This window comes from Engraulis encrasicolus, chromosome 2 (genome assembly GCF_034702125.1).
Source record: "Engraulis encrasicolus isolate BLACKSEA-1 chromosome 2, IST_EnEncr_1.0, whole genome shotgun sequence".
In the NCBI taxonomy this organism is placed as follows: domain Eukaryota; kingdom Metazoa; phylum Chordata; class Actinopteri; order Clupeiformes; family Engraulidae; genus Engraulis; species Engraulis encrasicolus.
In genome coordinates this window covers 28,158,782-28,180,439 of record NC_085858.1, presented here as the reverse complement: position 1 = coordinate 28,180,439, position 21,658 = coordinate 28,158,782, and the positions used below count along the sequence as shown (strand labels likewise).

Sequence of the window (21,658 nt, the reverse complement as noted above, 5' to 3'; positions counted from 1 at the left end):
AAAGTCATCATTTGTTTTGACACTCCCAGCATCACAAACATAAAATGGGCAAATGAAACAGCAAAGCACATACATAAAGGGTAGACAACCATGAGTACACAAGCTCAGTCAGTGGACAGTACACAATGCCCAGCAAACAACTCAGTACAGATAACTCTCTCAAATATGTAGGCCTACAGAGAGAATTGAGTAGTTTAACCCTTGTAAGGTGTTCGGGTCATTTTGACCCGTTTCCAGTTTTTAGCTTGAGAAAAATAGTATCAGTTATTACTGTATTCTTTCACACTGAGCTTCACTGGCTTTGGCTCATCTTCAGTGAGGAACATGAATCTGAAAAAAATAGTGAACCCTAGTGAATAGTGACACCTTCTTTGTAACCAAAACACAAACACCTTACAAGGGTTAAGTGTATATGGTTAATAACGCGCATACACATGACAAAGTGCTACACTGCATACATGAACAGAGGAAGTCAAGTTCAGTTTTATGAAACCCAGGGGGCATTTGCTGTTTCTCACCCAAGTTCTTGAGATTGTAATGCATCTACCGGTATATCTCAGTGCTAACTGTTGAGAGGAAATCGAAAAGGTGGTCTACTGGATGGGAAGCATCAGCTGTGTTTTCCCCCCAAGATCAACTCCCGAAACATTAGGCCACAGCTGCCAATTTATCAACCCTGGAAAGCATGAAAGCATACAGATCATGCAGGAGCAGAAACTTCCTGAATCCTAAAACGGTGGCTTGTGCTGGTTAATCAGCATGATTGATGGTTTTGGGATTGAAAGGCTGTAATCAACTGCCTATTCTCATCACATTTTACGTACATGGTGGAAATTGTCCTGCGGTGGAACAGATATTCATCTACTGGCCCCAAAACAGACATCAGTAAAATGACAACAAAATCAAAGCTGTAGCCTACTTCCATTTGATTAAATATCGGATGCCATGCTGTCTGTGCCATCTATAAATATCTACCGTATTATGAGAATCCAATGTACCTCTCCAAGAGCTTTGGACGTAGCCTGGAAAATCCCATGCTGCTTTGCACAATTGTTCCGATCTGAAAGACAGCTTGGATTGAATATTTGACTGCAGCTTGTTTGAATTATTCAATTGAGATAATTGGCTATGGGCTACTACAGTACTGCATGCCATATGACACATTTGTAACGCCCAGTAATCAGCCATGGGAAATCGTAAACCACACCTTTCCTACGAGAAACTGAATAGGTAGCCTCCAGACTATGTCACTTTGGAAACAATCATTGACAGTTATCCACAGTAGTCTCCTGGAAAGTCAAAATCCAAACACTGTGACCTCTGGAGGTCAAGGAACTGGTCTTGGGATTGAAAGCTGGCTTCTTCAATTCTATCACTATGCACTATAAATATTTGAAGGTTCCTCAAAGAACCTCAGCTTGTTGGGGGAACCAAAAGTTCCCAGAGGACCCATAAAGGCTCTCCGAAAACCCTTGAAGCTCTTGGAAGAACCCAGGGTTCCCCAAAGAACCCTTAGGACAGCGTGTCTTCCACAGGGGCAGTCGAAGGCCTACTGTATGTGTCCATCAATGTCACCACAGTGGCAAATGAGGGTTTTACAATTAACATAGTAATTTTTACAATGTGAGGAGAAGTCCTCTCCGGCACCTTTCACCACAACAGAGCTTCCCTAAAGCAAGATATCTGGACAAGAGTTGTGAGCTATATTGAGCAAGTGCCATAGTCTGCATAGCTGTTTCTTAACAGTGGCTGTCTAGCCAAGATCTGAGATTTTCAAAGTCTGACACTGACGCGGCAGACCTTAAAAGACGCCTTCCAGTACAACAGCTTAACAAGGATGACGAATCCAACCCAGAGGTTGCCATCATCTTTGCAGTTGCTCACCGGGCTATCAAAGCAATAAGAAGCGGGAAAGCCACTATATCCAGCCCCCTGCATCCCCAATCCTGCAGTCGTCACTCATCCCTGTTCTGCCTGGCTGACTCTTAAGCCAGTGGACTGAATGCTGGCATCCAACCAAGAACGGAGGGGAGAGAAGAGAGACCAGAGCTGAAGAGCATTCAGAGCTGGCTGATGAAGCAGGCCTACACACACACATACACACACTGCAATCATCGGTTGTATACCACACACACACACACACACACACACACAGACACAGACACAGACACAGACACACACACGCGTGTCATCTGGAGTACCCCCCACGTTACCCGACACCTTTCAAGCACAATTAGCACTGATCAAGCGCTTCATCCCGTGCAAAAAAGAAAAAAAAATAGAAGGATGGAAGATGAGAGTAATTACAACATCTGCACAGCAATTAGCTCGTCACGGTAATTGCCATCAGAGGCTCTCCAGAGCCTGAGTGAAAAAAAAGGGGTAGAAAACACAATAAAGTGAATTAGACAACACCGGGTAGAGGTTTAGCTGGGGACGCAGGCACAGACACTAGAGGGGGTTTTGCTTCAACATAAGAGTGCAGATGTAATGCAAACTTGGCATGATTGGAAAACAATCTTAAGAAAACGAGACCAATTTGAGGAAATGGGGATGCACTGCCAAATGAGTCATTTGGAAGGCGTTCTTGTAAAATTGAATACTCGAAACAATAAAAGAGATGGAAATGGGCAAGTAATGACATTAAAACAAACTAAAACAACTTGTGTTGCAAATACAGCAAATGAAATAAGATCCCGTATTGACTTTGAATGAATTAGATTCTAAATGTAGGTATAAATTGCACCTAAATGAAAACTTTTTGAAAATGAATGAATTCCTTGTTGACACCCCCTTGTCCCATCGGCCTGTCATCACATCTGGAATGTTAAAAGGGATTGTAAGGGAGAAAAAAAATGGATGAATGTTTTCGTGAAGTGTATCGGTCGGCATCCTTTCAGAGGAAGCTCCTTTCATCGAAATAAATGTCCACTGCCGACTGAGCGGTCGTCACTATGGAAGCAGTTGAGACCAGCACAGAAACCATGATCACCCCACCCCACCCTCCATCACCCACTCCCCGCTAGTGCAGGCATGTCTTTCCAAGACGATGTATTCCCTCCCTCTTTCTCACGCACGCACGCACGCACACACAGGTCCTCCTTGCTGGGAGCCCCCCAGTGTAAACTGACACCACCATACTGGACTTTTAGACTTGAAGCTGCAGCTCTACCCGCATGTAGCCTTCAAGCTTGGGGTCTCACTGTATGACTGCGTGTGTGTGTGTGTGTGTGTGTGTGTGTGTGTGTGTGTGTGTGTGTGTGTGTGTGTGTGTGTGAACATGTGTGTTGTGATTGAACAATTACAGACTGGGCTAATTTACCCGAGGCGAAAGAGAAAGGGAAATGGGGGAAAGAGGGAAGAGACAGTGAAAGTGGAGAGGCCCTCCTCGCCTGCCCGCATGGCAGCTTCACGCTCCGTGCCTCCTCTTTAGCCTCCACCGAGAGGAACTGTGGGATGAAGTCAGTGACACCGCGGCTGAAAACAACTCACTTTCATGGCAAATTGGCCTCCGTCACAGCATCCACATCAGGGCTTAGATTAGCCGAGAAAAAGGAGAGAGAGAAAGAAATAGCAGACAAAACAAAGTGCCTCTGTGTGATTCCTGATTCTTCACTCAGAGACAGCTGACTCGCAAGGGTTTTCAAAAGCTAGGGAATAGAAAGAGGAGAGGCTGCAGATTGTGCAAGCATCACTGGTTTTGGGTATTTGGAGAAACATTGCAACAAAAAAAAACCTTTTTAGGATTACAAAAATATACATTTGAAACAAAACGATTCAAGCTCTAAATAACAAGCACAGGTCTAGGGTCTTGAGAAAAAAAACATGACATTTATTGTTCAATTTTGTTTTTCAAACAATCACAATGTTTTGAGTAGGAAGCAATATTCCTACATGTATCTATGACACAGAAACCTAAATCTGACTCTTGGTCAACTTATTTTTTTTCCTAATAATAATAATAATAATAAAAAAACAACCAACCTAACGAAATAATGTTCCAAACCTAAGAGCGTTCCAAAACAATGATGACACTTTTTGAAGAGAAACAAAATGACAAGTTTGAGGTGTGTGCAACTAGTGGCAGCGACAGTAAAAAAAAAACCCCAAAAAAACAAACAAACAAAAAACGTAGGGGCTGAATGTTCATTTCAACAAATCATGACAGTTCTCTGCTTCCTCCTCCTCCTCCTCCTCCTGGTAATGCTGCTGCTGCAGTTGTCCTCATGTGGTGGCCTCCATATGCAGGACCTTCATGGACTCAGAGATGATGGAGCTTGTGTCAATCTGTCCGTACATCCCCACAAGGAAAGCTTTGTGGAGCAGTATATCAGCATGCTCTGCAACAGACATACATAATATGCAATTTAAAAGAATGACATAACACTATGGTACACTGCATACATGCAACTACCCCAGACACATCTATGTCTTTTGAACCAGCCTAAGTCAGAAGTAGGGAAAATAATGTGCGAGTAATCATGTGACATAGAAGATACCTTGACAGAGCAGTACATATTCTGGTAAATTCCTGATGGCCGTTTGGACCACGTCAAAGTTTCCACTCCCCATACAGTACATGAAGGTAGGGAGAAAATCAGCAGCCAGGCTAGAATGAGAGAAGGGAGAGAGAGAGAGAAAGGAGAAAAAGAGATGAAGGAAGGAGGAGACAGATGGAGAGAAAGAATCAGTTAACACACACACACACACACATCAGTGAAATAGTTACTTTAAAAAATGTTAACATAAGGATCGAATCGAATTGAAGCAACAGTTCAATGATAAGCTCATACCTTTCAAACTTCACTAAATGATTAGACAACAAAAACAAAAAGCAACCCAAAAACGTTTGTTGGAAGAGTGTGTTTAGTCTAGTTTAGTTTAGTTTGAGTGTGTGTGTGAGCGTGTGTGTATGTGTTTGTGTGTGTGCTGTGTGTGTACTCTTTATTAATTAAAAAAAAAGAAAAAGAAAAAACAAAAACAAAACTAACCCCTCTTTGCAACTGCACTTTTTGTTCTGTATATTTCCTGTGCACTTTGTATTTGCTTGTGATGTTGGCTTGATTATGTCCTCTTTTGAAAGTCGCTTTGGTTATAAAGCGTCTGCCAAATGCAATGTAATGTAATGTAATGTAATGAGTGTCTCCTGTACTGTACTGTACCTGGGTGTGTTCTGGAGGCAGCGTAGGGCCAAGCTGAAGGCCATGTTCCTGCACAGCTCCTCAGGGGAACTCATCAGCCTCTGGAGATCATTCTGGAAAGAAATGAAGTCAAGTCAACTTTTATTGTCACTTTCTTCATATGATGAAAAACTGAAAGAAAAGTCCGCGACACCAAGCTCCCATTGCAACGGGAGCTTGGTGTCGCGGACTTTTCTTTCAGTTTTTCATGGTATTTTTGCTGGTCCTGCACCCAATCTTTTTGAGACGGATGTGCATGTTTTTCTCTCTTCAACTACTTTCTTCATATGCACAAGTCATACAAGGAAAATTAAATTATGTTTCTCTCTCTATACCATGCCAAGACATAGACATACACAGGACTGATATATTACAGACTGACATAATGCAAGACAGGACAGAGGTAACAGTGATGGACTGGTAACACTAAATGATTAATAATAAATGCAAATGAACATTTAACATTGAAATATTATACATATAGAAAAAGTTGAGAAATATTAAGATTAAAATAAATGGTATTAATGCTACTACTATTCTGCAGTGTAATGGAAGAATAATTGGCAATAGTAATTCTTGAAACAACACAAGTCACTCTTATAATGTTTCAGCAAAATCTCAAGTCATTTTTGTTGTTTTTGTTTGTTTTTTGGGGGAAAAATATGTCGCAACGCTGAAAACCCATGCAAGCAGGCACAAGCCATTTTCACACTCTGATGAGCTGAGGTATTTTGGCTCGGTAGTAGGGCAGCATTGGTGTTACATTAAGTCAGCTTGTCATGAGGAGAAGGCTGGGAATAATAGCTTCTCTCTTACGGTGAAGTGCTGAATTATTTCCGGGCTCCTCTTGGACTTCTCCTCCACTTCAGTCAGGACCTCCAGCACGTCTAAAGAAAAAGGTAGACATAGTGAGACCTGACATGGAGATGCCAACAGAGTTAAGACACGATATATGATATGACAAGCGAGAAATACACTCTATGTTAAAGACAAAGGCAAATAAAACTATTGACTTTTGAAAAAGTCTTTCATAATCTCTGGATTTGGGCCTATTGAAAAAAAAATTGCGTCATTCATTCTTATTTTCATTTTGCAGCACTTATGTCTTATGACCACTGAATCTCATCACACAAAATCTGGATATGAATCAGTTGAAAGCAAAAGACTTAGAGCCAGTTAAGCACTGCATAGACTATTGGACAATATCCTTGGTTCATATACAGTACAGTGTCAATATCATTAGTATCAACACTGTAAGGCCGGCAACCCCTACCAGAGATTCTTTAAGTATATAGCGATATGCCAATGTAATAGGTTGCTATGGCCACCTAACATGACCAGGTTCCGGTCTGCCTAAAGGGGCGTGTCATAATACTCCTAGCATTGAATAGAACAGTCCTTAGGTCTGCCTAGGTCTGCCTAAAGGGGGATCTCCCCCCCCTCCCCCTTGCAATAATAGAACCCTGAAACAATGGGCCAATGGAACCTCTCTCTCTCTCTCTCTCTCTCTACTATCTCTGGCCCTACCTTCCACGGCCTCCCCTCTGGACATCTTCCTGAGGTACTTGGTCATGTCTCCAGCCGTCACCGGTGTGGCGGACGAGATGCTGACCAGGGGCAGGTTGGAGCCAGGGTTGGAGTCCTCTGCTGGAGGGAGATGGAATTACAGGTAAGAGAAAGCAGTAAGACGAACCTTCGTGGTCTCTTTGAAAGAGACGTTTGTTTTGAGAGTTAGAATTGTTAACACAATAGTCAAGAGATAGGAAACATAACGCATATGTAAAACACAGACATAGAGTTCATAGACTAACTCACATCCGTTTCAAAACCATCCATAAAGCCACCTCTTGTTTCACAGCACAAGCTTCAAGCACACACTTAAGGGCTCTGCATACTTCACGTGCGCACTTTGTCGCGAGTGGCGCGAGAACCATTAATGACGTCATCACTTGCGACAGACTATTCATACTTCAAAAGCGCCTTGCTCGCATTGTCGGAAGTGCCCTCTGCTGTTCATGAGAGAAACGGCAGTATTTTTCGCAACTCGCAGCGTGAGTTCTACTGATGTATAAAATAGAAAGCCAAACACGGCTGCTGTAGGGCTACTGAACGTCTGACTTGTGACTTACCACATTGAAACATATATTTTTTGTTGTAGCCTACATTGCCAGATAATTCCAAGACCATGTGAGAGCATTGTTCTGGCGGCAGAATTTATAAATAGATCGCCGAACACAACGTGCTTCTGAACAAAGTAAACAATTGTTTCACTGAACGACATTTAAGAGAGAAGATAAAATAACTCTCTGACATTTTATTATCCTCAAAATGATGCAGGATCCATTCTGTAGTAGCCTACAGTAGTTGTAGCCTCTCTTCGCAACTCCTGCTTTGTCTGCCTATCTGCGTGGTCGCTGGTGGCGCACGACAAGTTAGAAAAATCCTCGTGTGCACGACGTGGCGACACGCGCCGAATTTTGAGCTTACGACGGGGGGCGTGTCGAAATTTTAGGTCACGTGACGGCGCGCGCCATCGTCGTGAGTGAAGTATGAAGGAGACTAGCACCACTCACGACTAGTATGAATCCCCCTTTAGCTGGACAGGCCAAATAGTTTGTGGCCATCTATCATAATCATAATCAAAACATAATGTGCTTTTTGCGCTTAAAGTAGTCGTGGAAAACTTTGTGAGGGAAAGGGGGGGAAATGACATGTACATGGTGCAACTAAGCTTGACTAAGCACACATTCTGATGCATTTTCCATGTCTGTCTGCAGAAACACAATAGTAAGTGATAAACTAATTGATAAAGGACTGTGCTATAGTATTATAATAGAATAGTTATTTTACCACAAATTATTACACCACTGTAAGATTATTTGAAAATAAAATTGTTATCTAGTTTTAAACATATTTTTCTGTTAACGTTGCCTCCTAAATCCCTCTTTGCTCATGTAAAAGTTGATATTCTGAAGATTCACAATGGTTCATAGGACTTAATTGCATTCTTCACTGCATCACACACCATAACGAATCACTATAAAATAATCATTACACCTTGACCAAATGTTCCGTTATTATTAGTAGCATTGCACATAGTTGTTGGATGTATTCATTTGCGCTTCAGGTTGATTAACTATGAAACGAGCTGTTTCTATGAAGAGTGTTGCGTATGTAGACAGGGTATCAAAGAAAAGGGGGCGCATCTTGCATCAATTTTTTCTTCTTTATTTTTGTGCACAGACGCGTTTTGGCGTGTGCCTTCCTCAGTGTGCAGTGTGTGTGGTTGCACACTGAGGAAGGCACACGCCGAAACTGTTTCTTTGATTCTACGTATTTATTTGGGACAGCACCCTTAAAAGTTATCAAGAAACCTGAGTGAAGCCTGCTACCTACTTGATTTTGTATGTAGGCAGGGTGCCATACAGTACGTACCGTCTCTGTCTTCTGCATGACTCTCAGAGGAGCCGCTCCTCACAGGCAGGGTCAGCCCAGCCAGCAGAGACTTCAGCTGCACCAAGTCGGGGTTCTCTGAGGACAGACCCCTGGAAAGAGAGAGAGAGAGAGAGAGAGAGAGAGAGAGAGAGAGAGAGAGAGAGAGAGAGAGAGAGAGAGAGAGAGAGAGAGAGAGAGAGAGAAAGAGAGAGAGAAAAGAGAGAAAAAGAGAGAGAAGAGAGAGAGAGAGAGAGAGAGAGAGAGAGAGAGAGAGAGAGAGAGAGAGAGAGAGAAAGAGAGAGAGAGAGAGAGGACAGACAAGACAAGACAGGAGAGACAAGAAGTTGATTGTCAGAAATTAATTGAAAACCAAATATGAACAAATATGTTAAAATTACATGGACAAAATATTAAATGAGGAAGAAAAATTATATTTGAATAAAACGAATGAATTGAAAGACTAAATAATAAAACCAAATAATACCGATACAGCTCAAAAAGCAAGCAAGACAGGAAAACGGGGCAACTCATGAGCACATCCTCCCTAGCCCACAAGTGCCTTCCAGGAAATAAACATGGAAATCTGTTTTAAATCTCTGAACACACCCTGCAAACAGTTCTCCCACACCCCAGTTTATAAAGAGCAAAAGCACAAGCGAAACCACTAACACATCAACAAGTAACTCCACAATGGCCCTGACGGGGCCAAAATATTTAGCCCTCTATAAATGCAACAATAAGGCAGTGTTGAGTGACAAAAACATTCAGTTTTTGCACTCCTACTACAAGTTAAGCACTGAGCTCTTCGTGGCAGACACGCAGGCCTTGTGATGAACTCTTTTTTTCCCAGCCTACATTTGCCTCCAAATCAGCTGAGAAAGGAAAAACTAGAGGGAAGTACAAACCCTTGAATGTGTACAACAATTTCCTATGAGGAAGATCAGGGGAGCGTGACAAAAAGGTTAAATATATCTGAGTGTACTCAGTGCTTGAGGGATCACAATGAATCTGAAGAATAAATAGTGAGAACTGGGTTCCTAGCTTTGTGGAAAAATTCTAGCCCTAGTTCCCTTGTTTTCACCGCAATAATATTGTCACGCTAAAAGGCACAGCCGCAGTGCTTTTAAGCTATTTTTAAAACTCATATTCCCTCTATAGCTCCTCCTATTCCTGTAGCTACCATATCAGTATTTTCACGTAAAATACAATGGAATACTGTAAATTACCAACCACCACTACATAGGCAGAGAAGACCTTATATTGGAAACTTGCTTGTTTCCTGAGAAGAATACAATACATGCTTTGTGTTGGTAGTTTAGTTGAACAACCCACAACCCTTTAAAGGATGTATCTCTAGCTAAACACAGACTGTTGTGATTGGACCCAGCAATTGCTGGGCTCCAGCTACACTTCTTCCCGGTTACCAACCGCAACTCGTAGATATCAAACGTGTTTGATACTCACGACTCCAAATTCAACGTTGAGTAGTGTGTGCGACTTGTTTATGATTGGATACTGTACATGGTTATTGGTTCCGATTCTCTTCATGTGTGAAGCACAACCCGATATGAAAATCATAAAAGATTTTACAGGTGTGTCGTTTGAGCCCAGCAGATCCTTGATGTAAATGAGCATTCTAGAAACATCACAAATAAACTCTTGCTTACTGTAGGATATCAGAGTGCTTCTGTAGGAAGGTGACAGCAGCTGAGGCATCGTGGGTAATGTATTTCTGGATGAAGTGCACAAACTTGCTGATGAAGGCAGAGGGAGAGCGGGACCTCCTGAAGTTCTGCACAGAGAGAGAGAGAGAGAGCAGAAAGAGAGTTAATCATTTTTCTGAGAAACCGCTACAATGAAGGATGGGAACTAAAGATGCTGTTAATGTGACAAGCTGCAAATGCAGCTCAGTCCTATTCCGGGCACTTAAATGTCCATCTAAGATGTGGTTTAGCCCATTTCCATACTAGCCTTTCTGTAGAGCATAAATCAACACTTAGGGGAAATCTTCCCAAATCTTAAGGGAAGCATTGAGAAGGCACTAATAGATGGTCATTATGCTCTTGTGATATGATTAAGATTTAAGAGTGCCCTTAGATCAAAGACCATTTTTAAAATTGCAACGTCAAGTTGACAAACCAATGACTTCCACATTTTATCCTTGTATGCTTTACACATTATGACATTCAGAAGAGTCAGCCTCTCTCCCTCTCTCTCTCTCTAATAACAACCATCATCCCCATAATGGTTATGATGACTATCCCCATCATGACCTGCTATAGCTGGCTGGCTAGTGGCCTGGCTGTGTGTATTACTGTAAAGAAAATAAAGGTCCGCAACACTGTTAAATGCTCCCAAATATTTAATGGCATTAATTGTGCCATTAAATATTTGGGAGCATTCAACAGTGTTGCGGACCTTTCTTTTCTTTTCAGTTATCTTACGTTTGGTCCAGCACCTGTGCCACTGATGTGCGCGCAGTCTTTGACTTTCTTGTGTGTATTGCTGTACCTGTAGTATCTTGATGATTGAGAGCAGGCAGTCGTGCAGTGCCCCCTGGTGGTGTGTGTGGAAGACGAGCGGCGTGAGCAGCTCCAGGATGGCCAGCGCGTCGTTGAAGAAGCTCAGGTGGTTCTGCTGCTGCAGCTCCTGCAGGTTCAGGTGCACGCGCCCGTGCATCAGCGCAGCCATCATGGGCAGGTGTCTGAAGAGCAGTATTAGCACAGCAGTATTATTTATCAGTTCAAGTGCACGCGCCCGTGCATCAGCGCAGCCATCATGGGCAGGTGTCTGAGAGGGTGGGGGACAAATATGGATGCTTAATGTATTGAAAATATACAGTAGTAGTATTATCAGTTCAAGTGCACGCGCCTGTGCATCAGCGCAGCCATCATGGGCAGGTGTCTGAGAGGGTGGGGGACAAATATGGTTTTACGCACTGAAAACATACGGTAGTATAATTTATCAGTTCAGGTGTGCCCGTGCGTCAGCACAGCCATCATCGGCTGGTATCTGAAGAGGGTGGAATGGATATGTATGAATGCTTTACTACTGAATCCTCTTGACACCGTATTTAGAGCAAACATATCAGTTCAGGTGTGCATGGTCATAATGCAGTGCGGCCACCATTGGCAGGTGTCTGAGAGGGTGGGGAATAAATATGAATGCCTTGATGTATTGAAAACACACAGCAGCAGAAATTTATCAGTTCAGGTGCTGTGGCAACCATGAATAGGTGTATAAGAGGGGATATGGACACTTAACAGTGAGGGTACTTTCTTTAAGAATATGGCCTCTCATGTGTGATCACTGGGGGCATTTGTGGTGGGTATTTTTGTTCTTAAGTGCTTCGTAAGATGTCTAACCAGATAATGTATATGTGTTGCTTGTGATATAGCAGTGCATAAAGGTTGGCATAGGCTTCACCCAAAAATATGTTTTCTCTTCTTTTAGGGTGCTGACCAAAATAATGTATACGGTAACTGAAAAATAAGTAGCAAGAGGTCATGCCATGCATCATCCAGAGAAAGTCAGAACTGCCGAGACATGTCTGTGTAATAGAACAGTTGATTTATGTTGCCACCTTTTCTTTCTTTTCAGTTTTTGTGACATAGTAGCAGCAAATGAACTCCCCAATTCATTGACTGATTTGCAAATGTCCTTCACATTTGTTCACAAACTAACATCAACATATAAATTAGCCCAGCGGCCTGAAGGTACTCCAAGTGGGCCTTGAAATAATTTTCAAAAAATAATAATCATATTTTGGTGTGTGTTGCTGTTGATTTATTTGAGTTTTATTATTAATTGGGTCAGAGGTGGGCCCTGAACATTTTTGACAATTTCGAGTGAGCCCCAAGTTGAAAAAGGTTGGGAACCCCTGAATTAGCCTATACACTGCTGTGCCAACATGCTGTATGGCTCCACAGCAGTAAGATCCCCCGGCGTCTCTCCTCTACTCTCCTCTCCTCTCCTCTCCTCTATATGTATTGTAGCAATCAGCTGTTTGGGAGGAGTCAGAGAGGCATGGGGGAGGGGGTTGTATTTATTAATCTCTAGTCATTTTATGTATTTATTTTGTTCTTAAGTCCTGTCTACCTTTGTATAGCACCCTGACCACTTGAATTTCCCTTTTTGGGATAATAAAGTTTACTTTGACTTTGACTTTTTCTTTTACTCACCTGAGCAGCAGCACCGGGTGCGACACGGCCAGTCTCCTGCAGGCCAGGTTGGCGTCTGACGCCCGGCTCTCGGCGGACTTGGAGTCTCCCGTGTCCCCCAGCAGAGACATCAGACGGTGCACCAGCACATCCAGCTGGAGGAGACGAGCAAAATACATCAACATCATACATTACATACATCGTACATAGCATAATACCATTGAATCGCAATTGGTATCATTCACTGACCACCAAGTTAATCAGATTAACTAATTAGCGTGATACCATTGGTTGATAAAATTAGCAAAAAAGGTCAAAACTGTCTCTTATAATTAAGACAAAAAATATAATTAAAAAAAAGACTAAGTACAGTAATACAGCATCCACGTATAAAATTCCCACATGAAAAGTCAACCAGCCTGGGGAAAACTCTTGTGTAGTAGAACCGATATGTAAGCTTAGTATTTAGGCTTACAATGCACATGGTCCGATACAAATAAAATAAATGAAAGATTTTTTTTTCCAGCTGTGGCATGATCTTCCTGTGCTGCCATCTGCTGTGCCAAGCAACTCATCATGATCACTGATGACCATCCATCATCACCGAGCCAGTGTATAGAGCTTGAAAGTGACGTCACCCTAATTTCATGGGACCTCAACGGCGTTTAGCCGAAAATCGTAGCATGTAATCCAATGGCGGTATTAAAATTATATTTCGATCCCCTTCGAGTTGTGCCACGAGCTCCACATATGTTGTTCCTGATATTTTTGTTTAATTTTTCGTACGAACCCCCAAACTTTTTAGAAAGCTGTGTTTCTTCACATTTTTCATGCAGACGGCCTCGGAACAAAACATTGATACTTCTGCATGAAAAATCTGTATCTAGCCTCTTAAACAGCATATTTGTAGCCCAGCGCATAATATTTACTCGCTACCATGTTGTTAGATGGTCAGCTTAGGTCCCGTGAAATGCGGAACTAAGGGGCGGGACTTTCAAGTTCAATGATAATAAAGCACTTGCACTTCCACCCAATGGCTATTACACTACACAGTCAATGATTCCATGTGAACAGGACATGCAGCTACGGTGTTGCTTGATTTAAGTGTTCCCCAGCCTTGCACATGCTGCCCTCTGCTGGTCCCATATGACCCCTTCCTTATCACTAATCAAAATAACGGATCACTACTGATTTATAAATATGTATCTGTACTGTTAAACAGTGCCTGTATTCTATTAAAAAAGAACAGCAGTTGCTGTGTATGTGTATGTGTGTGTGTGTATGTGTATGTGTGTAAGTGTGTGTGTAAGTGTGTGTAAGTGTGTTTAAATGTGTGTGTGTACGTGTGTGTACGTGTGTGTACGTGTGTGTACGTGTGTGTACGTGTGTGTGTGTACGTGTGTACGTGTGTGTACGTGTGTGTGTGTACGTGTGTGTGTGTGTGTGTGTGTGTGTGTGTGTGTGTGTGTGTGTGTGTGTGTGTGTGTGTGTGTGTGTGTTGTATGCTCCATTGTCCTCCTCATACCTTACAGGTGCTGCCCTCTGCTGCCCCCTGGCTGCTGAGCGCGGCCTCTGGCAGGCTGAGGCGCTGGATGACCTGGGGGAAGTGCAGGTAGATCTGCAGCAGCAGGTTCTGGCAACGCTTGCTCATCACACTGCAACACAAGCCAAGGGGGGAATACAAGTTGGCACTAATATCACATCCTCATATTACATCACAATATTATATACATATGCATAATCAGCACTATGCAAAGGTTGTAAGCAGGTAATGTGTGCTTATCAAAGCACAAGACAAACAAGCAATCAATAATATTAGATCATATTCATAAACAGTAATACAGCATCTTCAAAAGTCTTAAGCAGGTTTTAGCCGAATATTGATTTAATTTACATTTCTACTTTCTAATTTCGCTGCACTTTGTTGATTGGCAAAAAGAAACGATTAACACTTCAATTCCTAACTTACAGCATTTTTCAAACATGCCTTAAGTAGTAGTTCCAATACACTGTGCTCTCACGTGGTGCTTCCCCAGTTAAATAAAAGAGTGAAGAATTGAGAGGTGAATCGCACTCAATTCTTTTCTTTGTAAATACATATTTTTTTACAGAGTTGCTATGAAAAAAGAAAAAAAGAAGAGGAATTGAGTTTGATCAAACCTGCCTAAAACTTGGGATACAGCAACAATATTAGCCTATACAGTATGTGAGTGAGACAACCAATAATCCGGATCATTTAAGACCCAAGGGAGAACACGATGAGTGAAATGGGTAAGCCTTATTTACTTCACAGGGCTTAACACTGTTGATTCTTGTGACTATGTAAAATTACACTATAATTGAGACCTCAGAAGCTCCTATCTGTGTAAAGGAGTCAAGATGGTCTTAAGTGCTGGGAAGTTGTGGCAGCAGCGAACGTACAGTAGATTAGACAAAGGAGACGACAGCAATGTAACAGAAAGATTCGCCAAGAAGAGTACTAGAAAAAAACTAGACAAAACAAACAAACAGAGAAGCCGAGTGACGGTGCCACTTCTTTTGAGGGCCATGAAATACGCAAGTAGCGTGATGACAGGAGAAGCCTTCCACGCAGAGCCGACGACACTCCAACCGCTCGCCCTCAAAACAACCACAGTCTCTCAGAGTTAGCAGACTAAACACAAACACCAACAACCAGCACGAGAGAAGAGTGAAGCATAAACAAGGCTATGCAAACTGTCTCTTGGCAGACAAAAGCACTTTGTGATGTTTACAAATGGGAAATAAACCCACAGAAAAGCAGCAAGAGACTTGGCCCAAAGTCAGAGAGGAACACTTTTTGACCCTGCCCTCCATCCTTGCTATGAGGAGAGGCTAATGCGTCTTGCTTTTTTCTGTGGAGGCTAATCGTCTTGTGCTTGTAAGATGCAGGCTAATCCAGAATTGGACAACTCACTCACAAAATCACTACAGAGAGAGGACAGCAGGCCACGGACAAGACAAGTGTTTATCCTACAAACACTCCCTTCCTCCCTCCTCCCATCCCCAAAAACAAGACTTAGTCCAACCTTCTTATCCCAGTGCAGTTCCTCTGCTTGAGTAAATATACAAAAAGGCGCAAGGCAGCTTAGCTTGTGTTTAGTTGCTGTAGATCTCTGGGGTGGTTTTTACTGACCTTGGCCAAAACACCCTCATTATAGCACAGTAATGACCAAAGGCATATTCATGAGAGAGAAGCATGTCAGCTTCATGATCTTTAGATCTTTAAGATCTTTAGATCTTTTAAGCTGCAATTGCTAAGACGAGCATTGAAGACAGGGACAGATGAAATAACAAATAAAGTTAGTGTGGGTGATTGGGTTGGGAACGTCCTAATCCTGTCCTCAACCCCAAATTTCCCTCCACTGAGAACCTCTTCTACTCCTCATTGAGTTTCAGACCAGAAGAAGCCATCAAAGCAGGACCCTTGGTCTGGGCTATGCCTGTAAACTTGCAAGGGAGGACAATTTAACTAGCAGGCAGTGAAATCCATCGTCTAACCAAGGCCTTTATCATTGAGTTTCAAATGACGCAAAGACACTGAGGAGGAACACACTATGCAGGAAATAAACAAACAACAGTGATGGCATGGGTAACCAGTGGGTTACTGAGGAGAGGAAGCTACATTGTGCATTTGTGTAAATGCGGTTAGCTCAAGTTTATAAGCGGCCTTTCTTGATGGGCTGGGGCACTAGATCAGGATGTAGAATTTATGGATAAAGAAAGGATGTGCAATGGCTATAAACTATTATCGATTAATTCATTAATCATTAGTTGATAGTCTAATCGATCGACTTACGATTAATTGATAAGGGGCGTTTCAACCCGAAATGTCAATGTTTCTCGGAAATAAACTACTAAATCTAAACAATTTAATAAAAATGTACATAAAATACCACATTAAATTAATTCTATTTCAATTCTTTAATCCAAAGGTGATTTAAATATTCCCACTATTCACACCCCTCTTCACACACACTCTTCATATGCCCATTTCACCTGGGTCTCTTGTCAGTTGAACTGTCGATTAATTGCGATTAATGTTTTTTAATCGATTAATGCATTGGTCGATTAAAGTCGATTAATCGATTAATCATTTAATCATTTGCATCCCTAGCCTGAAACCAGTTCGGTATTTGGAGGGTTAGCACGTGATTACTGCGGTACTTCTGTTGACCTTGAGTAAAGTCACACATACACACACACGTGCGCGCACATACATGCATACACACACACACACACACACACACACACACACACACACACACACACACACACACACACACACACACACACACACACACACACACACACACACACACACACACACACACACCTGTCTCCCCATTTCCTGGCGCAGTTGATCAGGTACTCTGCCACTTTCTTCACGCTGTCCAGGTCGCCGTGGCAGCAGCTGTGCAAAAGCGGCAGCCGGGACTGGATGAGCGTGCAGGAGGCGGGGTCCAGGCCTGTGGTCTTGGCACCACCACCACCACCACCACCCACACCAGTACTGGTACCACCAGCGCCGCCACCGCTACCGGAGGACGGGTCGTGGCAGTCCAGCTCAGACTCAGCCAGGATCAGGTCCACCAAGCTGGTTAGCTGCTCCGGTTTCAGGCGCAGCATGAACTTCTCTGTGCGTTTCTGAGGACAAAAAGAGAGAGGGGGGACAACAGGCAGAGAGGGAGAGTGAAGGAAAAAAATGTGTGTGTGAATTCACTCTGTAAAGGCAGTCACCTTAACTGTTGGGACACTGAATCCTCCTAAGTTTGTGTGCATTTATGTAGCAAATGGGTTACCTTTGGTCAAGTCAGATGTCAAGTGAGGAGTTAAATGCTGTTAGAATTTTGTTTTATGCACACTAGGCTGTGATGTGCCTATCAGCATGACTGATGGGTCAAATCACACTCAACCTGGATCACAATGCAGTCTGATGTGCTTGTCTGCCATACGTACCTGTGGCGTCTTCTGGTCACGGCCCTGCCAGATACGAGGAATCTGCCCACATGCCCACAGGAAGTCCAGAGCTGGGCTGGGGTCCAGTCTGAAAGAAAAGAGAGAGAGAGAGAGAGAGAGAGAGAGAGAGAGAGAGAGAGAGAGAGAGAGAGAGAGAGAGAGAGACAGAGAGAGAGACAGAGAGAGAGAGAGAGAGAGAGAGAGAGAGAGAGAGAGAGAGTGAGTGAGTGAGTGAGTGAGTGAGTGAGTGAGTGAGTGAGTGAGAGAGTGCAGAGCGCAAGAGAGAACTCAAGATTAGAACCAGAAACCAGAGATGTTACAGGGCCCATCTGCCCGTCTGATCACTTTAACAGCGTACCGACGATGACTCATCAAATCCCCCTTGAGAGGAGATGCTACGCTAAGTGATATTAGAACGATTTTCTGCCACACAGTGCAAACTGAGCTTGTTAAAAGATGACAGCCAAGTTTAGCACATTGTAAATGCAAAAGGTCACTGAAAAGCAATGCAAAGTTTAAGCAGCTAAGGCACCAAACCCCCCACACACACGCAAACACACACGCAAACACACACACACGCACACACACACACAGAGCCAAGGAAAGAATGATAAGCATGTGTCTTCACAACTCTTGTGACTGCATGAGTCAGAAGGTGACAGAAGTGGTCCAGTGAGTCTAATATGAATGGCAGCAGCTCGCCCCCTTCTTCTCTTTTCCTAGCCCACTACATCCATCTCTGCAGCGTGGAGCACGTGACAGGTGTGATGACGGAGGAGCTGTGGTGAGACTATAATAGGCGAGTTGGGCCAGAGGTGTCAATCCTGGGTTCAGAAAGTAAAAACTAGAGATGCACCGGATCCGGTCCGGATACAGCAGGATAATAGGGTTTTTCACAGGATCCGGGTCCGGCAGGATCTTAAGCAGTGGATCCGGTATCCGGCATGTTACCTAAAAATCAGGGTCTGGTGCATCTCTAGCCTAGGCCTTTCAGTCAGTCTTTCACAACCCCAATCACTGCATGGAGTGAAAGCCCTTTGGAAGCGGCCGTTGCAGGTAATGTGGCAATAAGCCAGTGAATCTAAGAAACAGTTTGAGCCAACGTAATAAAAAGGGCCCACGTGTGCGAGTAGACTATATGTTTCAACCCTTTTGTAGGATCCGGTATCCGGTTCCGGATCCGGCAGGATCTTAAGCAGTGGAGCCGGTATCCGGCAGGATCCTAAAAATCAGGATCCGGTGCATCTCTAGTAAAAACCCTGCCACAAATTTGATCCAACCAGCTCTGAATCTACTGATTGTGCTGAGTACTCACGACGGCTGGACTAGTTAACTCTATGAAGTCACCGGTGTTGGAAGGGAAAGTGTGGCAGGGTGTTTTACTTCTGAACCAGGTTTTTGGCACCTCTGCTGTGGGGTGGGTGGGATAGGTGTGTGGCTCGTGGCCTTGCCTTACCTCTGGTCACGGTGCTTGTGGAGCAGGGTGCTGATGCACCGGTGCAGGGTGCCCCAGTTGGACTGGTGGGTCAACAGGGCCAGCAGGTATGGCCTGTACGAGGGAGCCAGGACCACCTGAGACCCTTTGGCCTTCACACAGGAGAGACACAGAGACAGAGACACAGAGAGAGAGAGAGAGAGAGAGAGAGAGAGAGAGAGAGAGAGAGAGAGAGAGAGAGAGAGAGAGAGAGAGAGAGAGAGAGAGAGAGAGAGAGAGAGAGAGAATAAACACGTTAGGCATGTAATAATACTTTCCCAAAGTATTAGCCAAAAAGAATGAACTCCATATAGGATGCCTCAAGGCAATATAAGAGTGCACTCCCTAATGGAGGTTGCAGGGCGTTACCCCATTAGGAATAGGATCATCTGTTCGCCACTTAGATATTACGAGAATCAGACTAGAGATCAGAAATCTGAAGAAAGGTTTTCACTCTCATATTGTCAATACTGATCAAGGAGACAATCCACAGAATAGCTAGCTCTGACTTGTTTTTTTTATCTAGTTAGATCAGGGTATATACAGCAATCTTGAAGTCAAATTTACTACCATTTCATACCCTTTTTCACTACCTTTAGATTTTTTTTACAACCATCACGACATTCCGATTCCAGTATTAACAAGACATCTTTTGTAATTTCTACCTTCTAAACATTACATTACACTTTCGTGTTTTGCAAAAAGACGCCCGAAAGGGAGCAGTGCGATTCCAGAGTGCTGTTTAAAAGTCTGCTATGAACTAGGTCAGGTGGCTACTGTTGCGCGAATCACTGGTGTTTTGAAAAACTGTGATAAACAGTGAATAAACAAAGATTTTTAAAATCAAAATGGTGCAACTAAAAAAATAATACCTCGTTTTTCAAAAATTAATACTTTTTGAGCAAATTTACGACTTTTAATGCCATTAAATTTTGACTTTTTAATTTATCACCTTTTAATACTTTTTAAAACCCTGCATACACCCTGTAGATGTTATTACAACGCAGGTCAAGAGCAGTATTTTTCAGACTTGACAGAAGTGAGTCACACTTTTTGTTTTGCTGTTCCTGCGACTCATAGTCAGCAAAATACAAAAAAATATCACACTTGTACATAACAGAGACACACAGACTGACTGGGCCTCAACCAAATCAAAACGCTGAGCAAAATGTCTGGTAACGCTTTACTTTACGGTACAGTATTTACTGTGTACTTTCTGCGTAACAAGAGGTTAACAGAGAGAAGTTACATGGTATCTAACGGGTAAAAAAGGGGTAATTACAAAGTAAATGCTATGTAATACACATATCTCAAGAATTACTATGAAACTACTGCATATTTTCTAACCATCTAATCATTGAACTTCTCTCTGTTACCCTGTTGTTACCCAATTAATGGTATTTAATTTGTAATTACCCCCTTTTTACCCATTAGATATCATGTAACTTCTCTCTGTTACCCTGTCGTTACCCAGAAAGTACACAGTAATTACATATGGTAACTGTACCGTAAAGTAAAGCGTTACCAAATGTCTTGTATAATCACCTTATTCAATGCGAAGAGGAGCTTCTGTTGGAGCTCTGGGCAGGTGGAGATGACCTCAGGGTCCAGCTTCTCCAGCCAGTCCACCAGCAGCCCCGAGTTGGCCCCAGCTCTGCTCATCTCACCACTACAGGACCAAAGAAGCCACAGGAAGGAGGAAAAATCGGAGCACATTTAGGGTAAGAAAGCGCAAAATAGTCAGAGAACATTTGACATGTTTCAATTCAAAACATAATGACGTGCTAATATTAGAAGTTTTACAGGCCTTTTTTGGGAACTGGTCTTAAGTGGCATCCCTGCTTAAATAACTGTACCAAGTAATGGAATCTAGTTTGTTAACCTGTTAGGTTAGATGTAGTTAATTTAACATTGAAAACATTAGGGGTTCAAGGTGCCCTATGATGAAGTTGGCCGGCATTAGGCACAAAAGGGTAGTCATGGGTAAGCAGTTAAGAGAGCCCGGCCTGTAGCTTGAGGGTTCCTGGTTCGATTCCTCCGTGTGTGCCTGCGTGTGTGCGTGTGTGCGTGCGACCACTGCTCTCCCCAATACTACTCCACAGCTGAGGTAGCCTGAGCATGGCACAGTCCTCCTAACACACAGCTCCCTTGGGGCGCCAGTTTGGCGGCCCCCTTGCAGGGGTGACGCATAAATGCAACAACAATGGGTCTTTCACTTTAAGAGCAGATATTCTATTAAACTTGGTGACTCATGGGAGACAAAACTACAAACGTGCGGATCCAAACCATACTGTCATAAAAGCAGACATTAAGCATACGAGAAAAACAGATTGGAAATGCAGAGTAGGCAGATAACAAAATCTTTATTTCAACCCTTAGCTAAAAAACGCTGACAGAGCTGTGTGTGTGTGTGTGTGTGTGTGTGTGTGTGT

The 21,658-nt window shown here is 43.0% G+C and overlaps 1 protein-coding gene across 4 annotated transcripts in view; it reads right to left on the bottom strand.

Annotated features, from left to right (window-relative positions):
• Positions 1–3,811: 3,811 nt before the first annotated feature.
• ints1 (integrator complex subunit 1) overlaps positions 3,812–21,658 on the bottom strand; it is a 54,759-nt gene continuing 36,912 nt past the window's right edge. The window contains exons 35-48 of one of the 4 annotated variants that reach the window (XM_063185923.1): positions 20,772–20,895; positions 19,209–19,339; positions 17,753–17,840; positions 17,130–17,440; positions 14,301–14,430; positions 12,797–12,930; positions 11,127–11,319; positions 10,283–10,407; positions 8,616–8,725; positions 6,708–6,827; positions 5,997–6,067; positions 5,163–5,254; positions 4,500–4,609; positions 3,812–4,340 (exon numbers count right to left, since the gene is read on the bottom strand). In XM_063185923.1, the coding sequence (XP_063041993.1) occupies positions 4,225–4,340; positions 4,500–4,609; positions 5,163–5,254; positions 5,997–6,067; positions 6,708–6,827; positions 8,616–8,725; positions 10,283–10,407; positions 11,127–11,319; positions 12,797–12,930; positions 14,301–14,430; positions 17,130–17,440; positions 17,753–17,840; positions 19,209–19,339; positions 20,772–20,895 (1,855 nt within the window). In that variant the 3' untranslated portion in view covers positions 3,812–4,224. The other 3 variants (XM_063185932.1, XM_063185947.1, XM_063185938.1) reach the window with 3 other exon arrangements.